This window comes from Bombus impatiens, unplaced genomic scaffold (genome assembly GCF_000188095.3).
Source record: "Bombus impatiens unplaced genomic scaffold, BIMP_2.2 scf_0548, whole genome shotgun sequence".
NCBI lineage: Eukaryota > Metazoa > Arthropoda > Insecta > Hymenoptera > Apidae > Bombus > Bombus impatiens.
In genome coordinates, this window is record NT_176967.1 from 1,954,989 (window position 1) to 1,968,701 (window position 13,713).

At 28.5% G+C, this 13,713-nt stretch overlaps 5 protein-coding genes across 8 annotated transcripts; 3 read left to right on the forward strand and 2 right to left on the reverse strand.

The window, feature by feature from the left end:
* Positions 1 to 286: 286 nt before the first annotated feature.
* Positions 287 to 1,997, reverse strand: LOC100747976 (DNA repair protein RAD51 homolog A). 2 transcript variants are annotated; one of them, XM_003491322.4, is made up of 3 exons: positions 1,811 to 1,997; positions 1,450 to 1,561; positions 287 to 1,328 (listed from the first exon to the last, which is right to left on the reverse strand). In XM_003491322.4, exons 2-3 carry the CDS (start codon positions 1,537 to 1,539, stop codon positions 393 to 395), a joined length of 1,026 nt encoding a protein of 341 aa, XP_003491370.1. In that variant the 5' UTR covers positions 1,540 to 1,561; positions 1,811 to 1,997; the 3' UTR covers positions 287 to 392. The 2 variants fall into 2 exon arrangements, with proteins under 2 accessions (XP_003491370.1, XP_012243861.1); XM_012388438.3 differs by lacking the exon at positions 1,811 to 1,997 and adding an exon at positions 1,729 to 1,750.
* Positions 1,967 to 6,215, forward strand: LOC105681074 (neurochondrin homolog). Its single transcript, XM_012388437.3, has 3 exons — positions 1,967 to 2,055; positions 2,124 to 2,347; positions 2,658 to 6,215. Exon 3 carries the CDS (start codon positions 3,420 to 3,422, stop codon positions 5,658 to 5,660), a length of 2,241 nt encoding a protein of 746 aa, XP_012243860.1. The 5' UTR covers positions 1,967 to 2,055; positions 2,124 to 2,347; positions 2,658 to 3,419; the 3' UTR covers positions 5,661 to 6,215.
* A 506-nt stretch (positions 6,216 to 6,721) lies between these two features.
* Positions 6,722 to 7,701, forward strand: LOC100748175 (N-acylneuraminate-9-phosphatase). Its single transcript, XM_012388271.1, has 3 exons — positions 6,722 to 6,754; positions 6,858 to 7,341; positions 7,514 to 7,701. The coding sequence occupies exons 1-3, from the start codon at positions 6,722 to 6,724 to the stop codon at positions 7,699 to 7,701; spliced, it is 705 nt and encodes a 234-aa protein (XP_012243694.1).
* A 946-nt stretch (positions 7,702 to 8,647) lies between these two features.
* Positions 8,648 to 11,679, reverse strand: LOC100748298. Of its 2 annotated transcripts, none has more exons than XM_003491324.4 (7): positions 11,575 to 11,679; positions 10,586 to 10,909; positions 10,219 to 10,454; positions 9,802 to 10,082; positions 9,403 to 9,694; positions 8,953 to 9,318; positions 8,648 to 8,883 (listed from the first exon to the last, which is right to left on the reverse strand). In XM_003491324.4, the coding sequence occupies exons 2-7, from the start codon at positions 10,626 to 10,628 to the stop codon at positions 8,722 to 8,724; spliced, it is 1,380 nt and encodes a 459-aa protein (XP_003491372.2). In that variant the 5' UTR covers positions 10,629 to 10,909; positions 11,575 to 11,679; the 3' UTR covers positions 8,648 to 8,721. The 2 variants fall into 2 exon arrangements, with proteins under 2 accessions (XP_003491372.2, XP_024225061.1); XM_024369293.2 differs by having other exon boundaries at positions 8,649 to 8,883; positions 10,802 to 10,909.
* LOC100748416 (solute carrier family 66 member 2) lies at positions 11,656 to 12,945 on the forward strand. Of its 2 annotated transcripts, XM_033321989.1 has the most exons (5): positions 11,656 to 11,962; positions 12,042 to 12,178; positions 12,272 to 12,488; positions 12,568 to 12,596; positions 12,701 to 12,884. In XM_033321989.1, exons 1-5 carry the CDS (start codon positions 11,769 to 11,771, stop codon positions 12,718 to 12,720), a joined length of 597 nt encoding a protein of 198 aa, XP_033177880.1. In that variant the 5' UTR covers positions 11,656 to 11,768; the 3' UTR covers positions 12,721 to 12,884. The 2 variants fall into 2 exon arrangements, with proteins under 2 accessions (XP_033177880.1, XP_012243924.1); XM_012388501.3 differs by having other exon boundaries at positions 12,568 to 12,945.
* Positions 12,946 to 13,713: the final 768 nt, after the last annotated feature.

Sequence of the window (13,713 nt, forward strand, 5' to 3'; positions counted from 1 at the left end):
TAAAAGTTTGCCGCTTATTGAGATAGGTCGCAAATAACTTCTTGAAATTTCCAAATATATAATTTATTCTTTTTACAATGTACATATTTACTTAAAAAAATATAAACAAATTAAATTACTACTATATACTTGATGTTACTTTATACATTTAGTACTTTCTGTCTTATTTTATGCATTTGATATTTTTTATTACATTTATTAGATCATATGTTGCTCAATAATCATATAACAATATTTTCTACTTATTCAATATTTTTGTATAATAAAACAAATTATATATCCTTAAAGAGTGTCATTAATTAAATAAAAATACTATCTTATATTTTCTGGAAAACACATTTTAGAGTAATTTCTTTTATAAACATAAGTATTTAAAGGAGAAAAATATAGTATTATTCTTTGACATCACCAATACCATCTGCATTTATTGCAAACATTGCTTCACTTTCAGGCAAACAGGGTGAATCATAGATTTTACATATTCTAGTTTCGCCTCTACCCTTACGTAAATATAATCTTGTAGTACTTGCATGAGCTAAAATATGACCACCAATAGGCTTTTTTTGGTCGCCACCAAACATACTAGCTGCACCATCAACTTGTGCCACAACTTGATTGGTTATAACAACAGCAACACCATGTTCATCCGCTAATCTGAGCAACATTCTGAGAAATCTACCTAAATGCATTTGTCTAGCAGCTAATTCTCCCCTTCCAGAGTATTCAGTTCTATATAAACCGGTTGCACTATCTACTATCAATAATGCATATCTAGATTCTGTCATCATAGCACTAGCTTGAATTAGTAATTGAGTTTGATGATCTGTATTATAAGCTCTAGCACATGCCACATTATCTAATACAGAATCCCCTGCTATCTTATATCTTTCAGCAACAGCAATTAATCTTTCGGGTCTAAAAGTTCCTTCTGTATCTATGTAAAGACATTTTCCTTCTGCACCACCCATATCTATCGGTAATTGACAATTCACAGCAAGCGTATGACATAATTGAGTCTTTCCTGATCTAAATTCTCCAAATATTTCTGTAATAGAACCCGTTTCGATACCACCGCCTAATAGTCTGTCCAATTCACTGGAACCAGTTGTTACAAAAACAATATTGGAACGAGTTTGATGAATTTCAGTAGCACTCTTAAATCCCATTACAACAAGTTTGGAAGCTTCTTGCAAAATTTTATCTGCTTTAGCTTCACTGATACCTTTGATAGCAATTAAGCACTTTTTTGGAGCATAGGCTACAGCTTCCACAGTATAGTAGCCAGCTTCTTCCAGCTTTTTTACATCTCCTGCTGTTATACCATTTCCCTGAACAAATAACACAGTTATTAAATATTAAATTTAATTTTATAAATGATATAAATTATTTCATACAAACATTTAAAAAACGAGGAAAAAGAATATGATACAGGTTAAAGAATCAACGTACTTCCAGGGTTTTTATTAATTTTGCTTGTGGATTATATTCTTCAAATTCTTCATCTCCTTGAAGAGTAGCTGTGGCTGCCATAGCTGTCATTTTTTAATAAGATATAATATACCTGAAAAATCGAAAAACAAGTGTTAACTTTGGCGCCATCAATATTACAGTGTCTTTAAATTACACGATTTGCATTATTTATCATTGCTTTTTATTTATATAAATAACGTAATATTTAGCACTAAAATTATAATATGTTGTTGTATAAAATATATAATTTATAATAACTTATCCGTAATTTTGTTTATACTAAATTCAACTTATTCAATATCTTCAATATCGTATTTAACAATTGTGTTAGTATCGATACCTGTTATTTGAAATAAATATGTTAATAATTATGTAAAAAGAAATAAATGAATGAAAACAAGAAAACTTTTATTTATCATTAACTCTAAATCTGTAGAATTATGTACACAAATATAAATACACATAAAAGCTAGATCACGCATTTATCGACGATCAATATCAATTTCTATTAAAGATGTCTCTTCATTCGAGAAGAAATCAAGGAAGAGGAAAAGGTCAGGACAGGACAGGAACGAAAGGCATCAGGTCGAGACAAGACAGATATATTCTGTTCTGACATCTGACCATTAAAATAATTGTATATTTATCCTTAGAGTGTTTTCAGAAGGAGACCGTTATATGAACATTATATGTTTTTATGCGCGACTCTTCATTGAAACATCGTTGAATTAACAACAGATTTACTTTTCCAATGACAATGGCGACTTTGCATGAGAAGCATTTTTGTTCATCCAATGTATCTATAAGCGCTGTGTTCTTTGATCTGGACAATACTCTCATCGAGACTAGAAAGGGCGACAATCAAACATGTCGAAAGGTACGCTAAAATATTTGAAATTATATTGATATTAAAAGCCGTATACGTGTATATAAACGGTCAGTATTGGTTAAAATACTGGAAATACATATGTGTGTGTATGTCTTTCTTAGAGAGTGCGCGAAAACTGTAGTTAATCTTTCTCTCGAAATTAAATGAAAAGTCGCTCATATTGCTAATTTACTTATAATTTTATACATTTTTTTTTTGCTTTTATGTGGTACTTCTTTTACTGTTTCAAAAAAAAAGTATCTCGTAGTAATTACATTTACATTTACGTTTAATCTTTCAATTCCGTTTGGATACGAAGATGGTACGAAAATAGAAGCTTCTGTGTAATACGAGCTGACTCCCTGATATAGTGCTTTCTCTCGGACGGTTATTTTCGACCGATCCTACTGCACTGTCCAGACACTCAACAGAACGTAGAAAAAGCGTGTAAGCACGTTACTGAAGATATTCACGATTCACGATCTTAAGATACCAGTTAATTGTACTATTACATTCACATGCTATATCATGTGGAGAAGGTTATGGTAGAATGGTAGAATTATGTGTACTTTCAAAATTCTTTTCCAATGAAATTTTGTAAAATGTGGTTATTCTAAACAGCTTTTTATGTTATTTTCTTTAATACAAAACTTAACATAAGCAGTTAATATATCATATTTCTACAGTAAAATAAAACAATTCTTTGAAGGACGCTGCTAACCTTGTATTGAAAATAATTCATATTTTAATGTTAATGTACACATGTTTGTGGAATTAATGTTTGTGATAGTACAACTTTATTTCTGTCTGACTAAGTGAGTGTGTCAAAGGGCAAGGCTAGTTTTAAGGGGCTTGATCTGGGAGTACTGCCAGTTGGCTTTTAGCTGTGACATGTGAAAGATGCAAATCTCAGTGAATCTTTGTTAAATACTACTGAGTAAATATCAAAATTCTGGAATTGTTTGTGAATTGCATCTAGAAGTTTGTCATCGTACGAGAAAAAATAAAAGTAGAAAAATACTTGTAGATTATAAAAATAGATATTTTTTTTCTTTAAATTATAACAACATAAACTACAGCCATGAGTATTTCAAAGAACGTGAAAAAATATGAAACTATTTTGAAGTCTGTTGAAACTGATTCAGAAAAATTTGCTGCATTATTTATGATAACAAAATTGGTGGATAGCAAAGATTGTACAGTAGCAGAAAAAAAAGTGTTATTTGAAGCTATTGGAAAAAAATTTTTGGCGAAATTATTATCTACAGAAGTAGTTCCTGTGGATTGTCCTCCACAAGTATATAAGTCTGTAGCATTGTCTATACTTTCTGCATTCTGTGGAGAATCAGAATTAGCTTCTCATCCTGACATGATTACTCATATACCTGCATTACTTGAAATTATATCGCAAGCCGATGAAGATGCAGATGATAATATGTTAATTATTGTTAGTGAAGCATATACCTGTCTGCAAAATATTGCACAATATTCTCCTGGGCAACAAGTTTTACTTGAACAGAAAGCAATTACAAAAATGTGTGATATTTATTCAGAAAAAAGCTTTCAGACAGACCAAGCTTTGAACATTTTAGTTACTTTAGTTCAGAGATTTGGTCCAGAAGCATGGGATGCAACAGATACTGCACCTTTCCATGTTATTATAAATAAGATTGCATTAGATTTTGAAACAGATCATACAGAAAGAAAATTTCAGTTATGTACAATTTTGCAAGCTTTACTAATGTCCTGCAGAAAAAACATAATTAGTGAAACTGCTAAAGAAGAATCTTGGCCTTCTAGCATTCACAAGGCTTTATCTGATATTCTTGGATCAAAGATAGGCAAAAATCAACGCGATCCAGCACTAAAACTTGCTTCTGTCATGCTAGATTTATTGGGAGCAGAATGGACTTTATTAGATAAAGAAAAACCAAAAGTATTTTTATTATTATTGATTCAATTGGCATCTATAGAAGTTAGAATGCAAGTGGAAGGAAAACAATTAAAAACTATAATGGCAAATGCAGACTTAGTTACATCTTGTTTTATTATTATTGAAATTTCTCTTGGATATATTACTAATGATCAATTGGACCTAGACCAAAAAGAAAAACAGTCATTATATACTGTTTTAAAGGGAGCCTTTGCTGCAATTATAGGTTTACTTACAGCAGTATCTAAGATGAAAGAAATAACAGATGTCAAAGAAAAAATATTTATTTGTGCTGTGGTAAGAGTATTAGCAGCATGGCTTGCTCAGGAAACAACAGCTATGCGTTCTCAAGTTTATGCAGTTTTACCATATGTATTAACAGTAGCCAATGACACATTTTATGCACACAGAAATAGAAAATTGTCAGAGAAGGCTAAAGCAAATGCTAAAATTAAAAGCGATGAAGCAACATCATCTGGAGAACTAGTTACTCATGATCCTTTAAGTGAAATTGATTTATTGAGACTTTTATTACCAGCATTGTGTTATTTAGCTGTAGAAGAAGACGCTAGAAAAATCTTAATTAAACACAAACAAGAGGAAGTCCTGTTTGAATGTTTATCTTACCATTGGACAATTGTTCATCATAAAAAGCCACCAATACCAAAATCAGAAAGATTAAAAGCATTGAAAGAACCAGAAAAAGAAGAAGATTTAGACCTTCATATATCAGAAGCAATCAAAGATTCAAGGGTGGCCATGGTCTCTGTGTGCAATGTTTTAATGAACATTACTGTATTAGAGGCAAAATTAGTGGAAGAATCACCAACATTTATTTCTTTATTAAAATTTATTTTCAATAATCTCCCAGAACTTAAACAAATTCCTGAAAATCTAGTATTGCACGGTCATCTTGCAGTTTTGGGATTGCTGTTATTGAAGCAACAGGCAACACGTGTCAAGAAAAATGATTTTTCTATATGTCGATATATTCAGGCTACTATAAGATTTTTGTGGGATGCATATATAATTGATGAAAGCAATGATCCCACTGAACTTGTTGTTGCTATGTCATATAAAGAGCGATGGATGGAACTTATGGAACTATGGTTTCTTGGAATGCAAACAATGGCTGGGGTGTTACAAGTTATACCTTGGCTTTCACAATTTACTCTTGAGTCAGGTTGGGCAGAAGAAATTATTGAGATTCTCAAGAAAATAAAAATAGGAAGTCTTCAGCCAAATGTAAAGTTTGCTTTTGAAGATCTTTTGTGCCATTTAGTTAAAGCAGATGAAAATGTTGCTTCTGTTTTGAAGAAATGTGGGGCTTTAACAGTATGCAGAAATCATCGTATGATGGAGCTGGGAAAACATCTTTTTGGAGATTAAAAACAATCCAAAAATTTATATCGATATTTTATTATCATGTTTTAAATGAAAGTTCTATATATCTGTACATTGATAGAATAGCCAAGATACTTAATCCATTCTTATGTTGTTAAGTAATATGTTTGTTTGTGTATACGTATTACACACGTTTCCTTTTTTATATTACGCTATATTGCATATGAAAGAAACTATTAATAACTCTTATTTCATCAAAATAACACTCATATTTTGATTTAGTGATTCAGTTTAGCTAAAATTTTGTAAACCTGTATACAATCACAGATCAGATATAAATGTAATCATGTCTGAAAATAGCTTTCTGGCAAGCAAAAGAGCTACTAAATGTTTGTATGAGTTAAATAGATTTAGAAATTTAAATATTGAAATATATATTAGAAAAAACTATTTTTACATTTTATATTCATTTATAAAATATTAGAAAATTTGTATAAGTTAAATTTGGAATTAATACAGTTTGTGAATGTATATATGAAAAATTGCTTATGTATAACAAATGGCTTTGTAAAATAATAAATGGTCTTTCTACTAAAGAAATTGTTTTTAAAAGTATTTTATCTTTTAAATTATTCCCTACTTTAATATTAGAAAATTACATTAGATAAACTTTTCAATCATGTGAGAATTATCCCTTATATTGCATTTAATATATGGCATAAAATCTGCAAAAATAGGTATAAATGTTAACATCCAACAAACATTTGAGTAAAGTTTTTAGGGTTGGAGTAATATAAATTTGTTGTTGGCACAACTGATTTTGTTGTGATTACAGCAACGACCGCGGGTGCCACTTCGAGTGTCCACTAATCGGCTCGAGTATTTCAATGAATCAATGCATTTTCTAGGTAATCATCAAAAACTGAATTAAGTGACCTAAGTTCCTAACTGATCGTTTGTATCCTTTCTCCCAAGAGCTTGGTTCAGCCATCAAAATCCACATTCGATGAATGGTTATTTTTCACTTTCAATATGTCAATTATTCCTTATAAAATCTATTTTTCACATTTATCATTTTTCCCAGTTATCAAAACATACTATAGATCATGTTGAATGTGGAAATCATTCATTTTCCTTTAGTGCGTACTTTATATTTTGTTCATTATTTTATAATATTGCTTGATTTATGTATTATAAAGTGAAAAAAATGTCTAATAGGTGGTATTCTAACTTTATCTGCAGTTGGCTGAGGAACTAACACAAGAATATGGTATTCCTGAAGATATATCTGTGAAGATTACAACAACATATTTGAAGCTCTTTAGAAAATGTCCTGATAATGTAATTCACACCTTGGATGTTTGGCGTATAACTTTATGGAGTAGAGCACTCGGAGAAAAGTACTCATATCTAGCAAAAAAAATTTACGAGCGATGGTTATGTCTACGATATTATTATTTGGCTCTGTCGTCAGATATAGTTTCTATGCTGCATCAATTGAGGTTAAAATACCTCTTAGGTTTGATTACAAATGGTCCATCTAATGCACAATGGGAAAAAATACGAAAACTTTCACTAGAACAATATTTCGATATAATTCTTGTATCAGGAGATTTACCATGGGAAAAACCCAAAAGGGAAATATTTCGAAAAGCATACCGATTTTTAAATGTTAAACCAGATAGTTGTGTAATGGTTGGTGACAAACTGGAAACTGATATCCTGGGTACTACATTATTGTCATATTTTATTTATCACGCGCATTAATTATTTACGAATTATTAGAAAATATTACATTCAAATATTGTAGAATAATCTTATTTGAAAATGTTATTTCAATCAATTAACATTATAAAGAAAATGATGCAGTTTAAAAGATTATTATTTTCCATATATAGGTGGAATAGAAGCAGGTCTAGGGTGTACAATTTGGATTCCGACATTGGATAAACCACCCTTATTAAGGGGAGATCCACAACCAGATTTTACTATAAGGCATGTCACAGATCTCTTAAGTATTTTAAACAGAAGTCCTGATGCACCAGAACTTGAAGATTCTTCTTCAAATGCGTCAGATGGTAGTTGATAAAAGGAGAGATTATTACTTCAAACTTTTCCAAATATTATAGCTGATCAGAGGTCACATTTTTATATAGAGAACTTGCTAATTATTTTCTCATAGTTAAGTAAATATTATTATTGTAACTATTATTATAGCATGCTTTAAAAGTGTCTTAAATGGCTCCTATATTATTTTTATCTTCATATTGAATAGAAAAAAATGAAATTGTTATTGAACTACAACATGATGATAGTGTTACTGCATTGAATTTCAAAAAGATATCATTTAAGTATATTTATTATAGATCTCTCTTTTACTAAGTTTTTAAATTGAGAATGAATTTTATATCATTTATATGAGATAAAAATTATATTTTTTAACTGAAAGAGTATTCTTAATTGAGAATTGTGTAATTGCTTTTAAATTTACTTGCTAGGTATATTACCTAACTTTATAATAAATTTTGGTTTTTACAGACAAGTTTTAGATAACGTTATAAATTGTTTATATATATGTAAATTTATTATAAGTAAGCACAAAGTAATTTGTATACAAAGTACAAACGAACATTTATATCCATATATTAATAAAAAAATTTAATAGGAGTAATGATAAATAATTTTTATAATTTTATAGCCAATGTACAATGTATGCATTAAATATAATGATTGTAAAAATGTATAAACATATGTTTATAATTATGAGATATATACATGGAATATGTGAAGAGTAAATACCACGAACAAATTTGATACACACACATATATTGTAACTATATAATACGTACATCTGTAACATATATTTTTCCATTATATATTTTATTTTGTGTTAAAATAATACGAACAGAAATGTTGAAGAAAGTTTTAAAAAACTGATAAAATGATAAATTGAAATGTAATACTTATTTTTAGTAATAAAAGAAAAAATAACAATATTAATCTTTTTTTCCTGATTGTAAAACGAATATTGTTATATTTACATATTGAATATATTTTATGAATTTTTACTTATTTTAATAGTTCAGCATTATATGACTATTATTTTTTACGTTTGTATATCTTTATGTCCTTCTGTTACAAAATCATCAGTCACAGAACTTTTATCCTGTTCATCTACTTTGTTTAAATCATAAGATTCTGTTAAATTGGTATCAAATTGATCGCTTTCTTCCATTCCATATTCATTGTTTGGTTTTATCATTTGGTTCTAAAAAAATATTATGTTAATAAGGCAATATATGTAAATTACATATTACATTTAATCTGTTGAACAAACCAATGATTTGCTTTTAAAAAAAAGTTTTCTACAAATTTTTCGAGCTTTTTCGGGATTGATGTCAGCTTCTATTAGTGACGTTAGAACATCTTTCTCAGTTATATGTAATTCGGGATTAGCATCAATCAATATGACCGATTTACTTTTAGCGCTTAGTGCATCACGCCTGATTTCGTCTAGTTTCTGATACCACATTAATTTTTTAAGTACTCTATCTTCATTTAGACCTCTTGCAGGCATCAGTGGCCGAATTTCAGAAATATTTAATAATTGCTGAGCATATACAAGATCTAATTCTTCTCCCTCTGAATTATCCGATATATTTAAAGCAAGTTTTAATTGATAAATCTCGTACAACATTCGCTTCTATTTAGAAACACAAAGTTTGTTATTTTATGCATTTAATATTATTTTATAAACTTAAGCGATAATAAGTGATATTATTCTGACCGTGTCTAGAATTGTTTTGTTTTCTTCAGTGTGTTTCTTAAATACTTCTTGTAGCTCTTCATCAGTATACAAACCATTGAGTATTATTTCATGTGTAATATCGTACATAAATTTTGCGTATTTCGCTTCTTCATCCTTTATATGTGCTTTTTGATCAATGAAGTCAGTACATAGTTGAGCGGTTTCATAATTTCTATGATTCCTTGATGTGCTATCTTCTGATGGAAGATGATTGATGTTTTGTGATAAATAATCACAAGTAGATTTATAATACATCGAATTTTTTTCTATTCTATATATATTTTTACGGTAACAAATAATTTATCAATAACAAATACCTATAATTTTAGTCAATTTAAATAACGAAGCAAATGTTTCTATTGCAAAATTTTATCTCACCTATCTTGAAATTTTAATGCAGTTTCCACACTTGTAGAATTAAAAATCTTTCTACAACTATTACTTGATTGTGAATAAGACTGTTCTCTTATATTTTTACTATTTGATGTAACTGGCTCCGAACTACCTGTTTTAAATATTGATGAACTTGGACAAACTACATGACTGTGAGATTTTGGTCGTGAACAGATCTCATTATAATCGGATAAAGGATTAGTAAAGTACTTCCGAGCTTCACACTGGCAGAAATACTTTGAGTCATAATTCATTCTTAAAAAATCCTGTTAATTAATCATTAAAAGATAATTTGATTCTATAATTTATAATTTTTGAATTGAATAATTTATAATTTCATTCCTATGTTATATTTCGTGCAAACTTCTCAGTAATCAGAAATGAGTTATATGAATAATTTACCATTGGATGATATGAGACATCATACGTCAATTTATCAATTACGTTATTTGTAATTTCAGTTTTTACAAATTGTGGTTTCCAATCTGTTTGTTTGCACATTTGTTTTTTTTTACGTATATAGCTTCTGTTTCTAGCATCAACGACACATTTTGCCAGTAAAATGCGTCGTAAGTGCGCGCTCATAGAGTTATATGCTGTTAATTGTTCATAATAATTTTGTCCATTTTGATTGTATGCTACATGCAATATAAATGTACGGGTTAAAAAAGAATTTTGTAAAATATATATCCTCCCAAATAATATAAAACATCGATATTTCGATCAAATTGGAAAATATGGAACAATGAAAAAAATACATTTTTCATACCAGTGCTTTTAAGATTAACTTCACTCTTATTGCATCTTGTCATTTCTTCAAAACTATAATATTATTACTTGTCTATTTTGGATCTTATTTCTAACTTGATGTACTAATTTAAAAAATAGTTAAAAGATGCTAAACAATTAATAAAACAACACTAACAAAAATTTATACCTTACTAATTACACATAAAATACTGTGAGGTACGTAACATATACATACAAGTTTAAAGTTGTTACTGTATGGTTACCAAGCAACAATATAATTCTTTACTTCGTACTAGATATGACTACAAAGTTTATCTCATATAAATTATGTAACAATTTATGCCTGAAACAATTTAATTATTTGTTTAATATTCCGACATAACATTATAAGTTACATTTGTTGTAAATATATACATATATGTATTCATTAATCTATATTACGTACTCATATTTTATACAATATATATACATATAAAATTAATGATAATTAAGTTCTGAACTTAAACATTGAAAAAAGGAAATTAATCATAAACAAGATACAATCTTCTTAAAATGCAGAGTTTTAATTATTATAAATAATAAACAGAATTTACAATTATTTCAGTAGTAAATGAATTACATTTAGTTTACAGTCTTTTTAATGTTATTGCTTGGAATTCTACAACGGTAAGAGTCACATACGATCCTGAATTCCGCGAAATCAATCGATGTTGCTGCACATGTTAATTTATGATCGCACTATATTTCTATAAAGATACCTAACGTATTTTGTCTGTGACTATATTTTGTTTATGATTGAATAACTTGAATTTATGTTTGTATCACAATTCTGTTATCTACAGCAGATAACTAAACTTTATATCAATTTTTTAATTTATTAATGTTTATAACCATAATAATACATTTTATATATGTATATAGGTATGTACATGGATTTATCAATATCTTTAATTTTAGTAAAAATAAATGCTGTGTAGAAGTCATAACGGTAAGTATGTAAGTACTTACGTATTTCATTTTTTAAGTAGTATGTGTTTATGTATGTGACTTATCATTTCTTTTGCTATCGCAGGTTTATTTGATTTGAATGATTCGTAGCAGATATGATATGATGTCCAAAAAGATTGGAGTCATAACCTAAAATTAGGCGTGTGCCAAGAATCGTAGATAGTAAAATATGCAAATAAAAAAAAGTTATTACAATGTATAATGTCTATGAGCAATTATCCATTAAAGATATAGCAAACTGGGTCGCCTCTGGAGCAATAATATTTGGTGGTATTATTCCCTATGTGCCACAATATAGAGAAATTAAAAGAAGGGATAGTGCGGAAGGGTTCTCCCTTTATGTATGCTTTACACTTTTAATAGCTAATACATTACGTATTTTCTTTTGGTTTGTACATTTACTTAATATAAAAATTTGTGGTTGTGTTGTATCAATTCATACTAATACAGGTCTGTATCTTTTACAGGTTTGGGAAACATTATGAAATACCTCTCTTATTACAAAGTATATGCATGATTGTTACTATGTTTATAATGATTAAACTGTGTATAAATGTACAAAGCAGAAATCAAGTAATAAAAGTTAGAGAACGTGTATTTTCAGGTATGTTAAGTACAGAGAAAAGGAAATAAATTTTTAACATATACAATAATGTATTTTCAAATTATAACTCATGTTAAATCTTAATTTAAACAGATTTTGATGCAAATTTTTTTTGGAAGTGGACAGATTTTCAATCTTACTTAGACTTTATGCTATTATTTGCTGTATTAATAGGAATTCTAACATATTTATTAGTGGATGTACCAATATTTGTTGAAACCATAGGATTACTTGCAGTATTAACAGAGGCTATGCTTGGAATACCACAATTTTTGCGTAATTTTTTTAATAAATCAACTAATGGAATGAGGTATAAAATTATAATTTAATAACAAGATGCGATACCTGAATAACATTCATAAAGTAAATAATTTTTCTGTTAATTTCAGTATTGTTATGGTTGCAATGTGGACATTAGGTGATGCATTTAAAACATGTTATTTTGTTATAAGAGAAGCTCCAATACAATTTGAAGTTTGTGGTACTCTTCAAGTTATAATTGATATTGCAATTTTAACACAGGTATATATTTATCAAAATAAAACAACAATACATACAAGAGTTCCAGTTCGAGTTGACTAAGTCTGATACTTTACATTTATGAATGCTGTAACATACTTTTTCTACAACTTCCATTAGCTAAAAAAATTTATCTGTGTTATAGATAAATATTTATGATTTTTTAATATATGTGCACTTGATTGTAAAAAAAAAAAAACAAGAAAAACAAGGTGAAATATATAATGTATTGTAAATAAGCATTTATCAAATAATATTTCTTATTTTCACTTAAAGGATGAACTAATATTTTTTTAATTATATTAAACTTTTAATATATTTTAATTGTATTACATATGTACAAATTTTATAAAATAAAATTTTGTTAATATAACGGGATTTCAATTTCAATTAAAAAATGGCATTTATTCCATTATGTATTTAGTTTGTATTAAAAAGCATATATCTTTCTTACTACTTTTATAACAGAACTATGTAATTTATATGTATCTTACATGTTTAAATATAATTGAAGATAAAGTTCAGTCGTCAATGTCACAGTCATATAAGTAGGTCTGAATTCTGGACACTTCCATGCCGAAAGCATAGAAGAAACTATCCAAAAATTGAGTCGTGAAAAATCAACATGGTAGACAAGAAAAATCAACATGGTCGTTCTGTGCATGTGCAACACACGTGTGTATATATATATACATATCATTGCAGAGACATTCTGCTCGTCTCTACTGCTTGCAAGAATGAGAATGTGTTGTCTTCCATGTTGATTTTTCACGATTCAATTTTCGAACTGTTTGTACTTATGTTTCGGTATATGAGCATTGAAACTTATTTATGTGGTCGTCGGCTGTAACTATTGGCTGCAGACTAGTGACACTCGACGGACAGACCATATATACTACATTCACAATGATTGGTTGTAGCTTTCAGTTCTAATTTACAGATTTTTTGAACACCTTTAAAAAATGATGCAAGTCAATATATCTGTCGGCTAAGCAGACTTCCAATTAAAATAAAAA

Bases quoted from the DNA above. Each gene is read 5' to 3' on its own strand.
- LOC105681074 (XM_012388437.3), top strand. From the start codon at position 3,420: ATGAGTATTTCAAAGAACGTGAAAAAATATGAAACTATTTTGAAGTCT.
- LOC100748416 (XM_012388501.3), top strand. From the start codon at position 11,769: ATGTATAATGTCTATGAGCAATTATCCATTAAAGATATAGCAAACTGG. The intron at 11,963-12,041 runs GTTTGTACATTT...TATCTTTTACAG, and splicing joins ACATTACGTATTTTCTTTTG to GTTTGGGAAACATTATGAAA. The intron at 12,489-12,567 runs GTATAAAATTAT...TGTTAATTTCAG, and splicing joins AAATCAACTAATGGAATGAG to TATTGTTATGGTTGCAATGT.
- LOC100747976 (XM_003491322.4), bottom strand. From the start codon at position 1,539: ATGACAGCTATGGCAGCCACAGCTACTCTTCAAGGAGATGAAGAATTT. The intron at 1,329-1,449 runs GTACGTTGATTC...TTATTTGTTCAG, and splicing joins AATTAATAAAAACCCTGGAA to GGAAATGGTATAACAGCAGG.
- LOC100748175 (XM_012388271.1), top strand. From the start codon at position 6,722: ATGTTGAATGTGGAAATCATTCATTTTCCTTTA. The intron at 6,755-6,857 runs GTGCGTACTTTA...CTTTATCTGCAG, and splicing joins AAATCATTCATTTTCCTTTA to TTGGCTGAGGAACTAACACA. The intron at 7,342-7,513 runs GTACTACATTAT...TTCCATATATAG, and splicing joins ACTGGAAACTGATATCCTGG to GTGGAATAGAAGCAGGTCTA.
- LOC100748298 (XM_003491324.4), bottom strand. From the start codon at position 10,628: ATGACAAGATGCAATAAGAGTGAAGTTAATCTTAAAAGCACTG. The intron at 10,083-10,218 runs GTAAATTATTCA...ATTAATTAACAG, and splicing joins ATGTCTCATATCATCCAATG to GATTTTTTAAGAATGAATTA. The intron at 9,695-9,801 runs GTGAGATAAAAT...AAATATATATAG, and splicing joins GCATTAAAATTTCAAGATAG to AATAGAAAAAAATTCGATGT.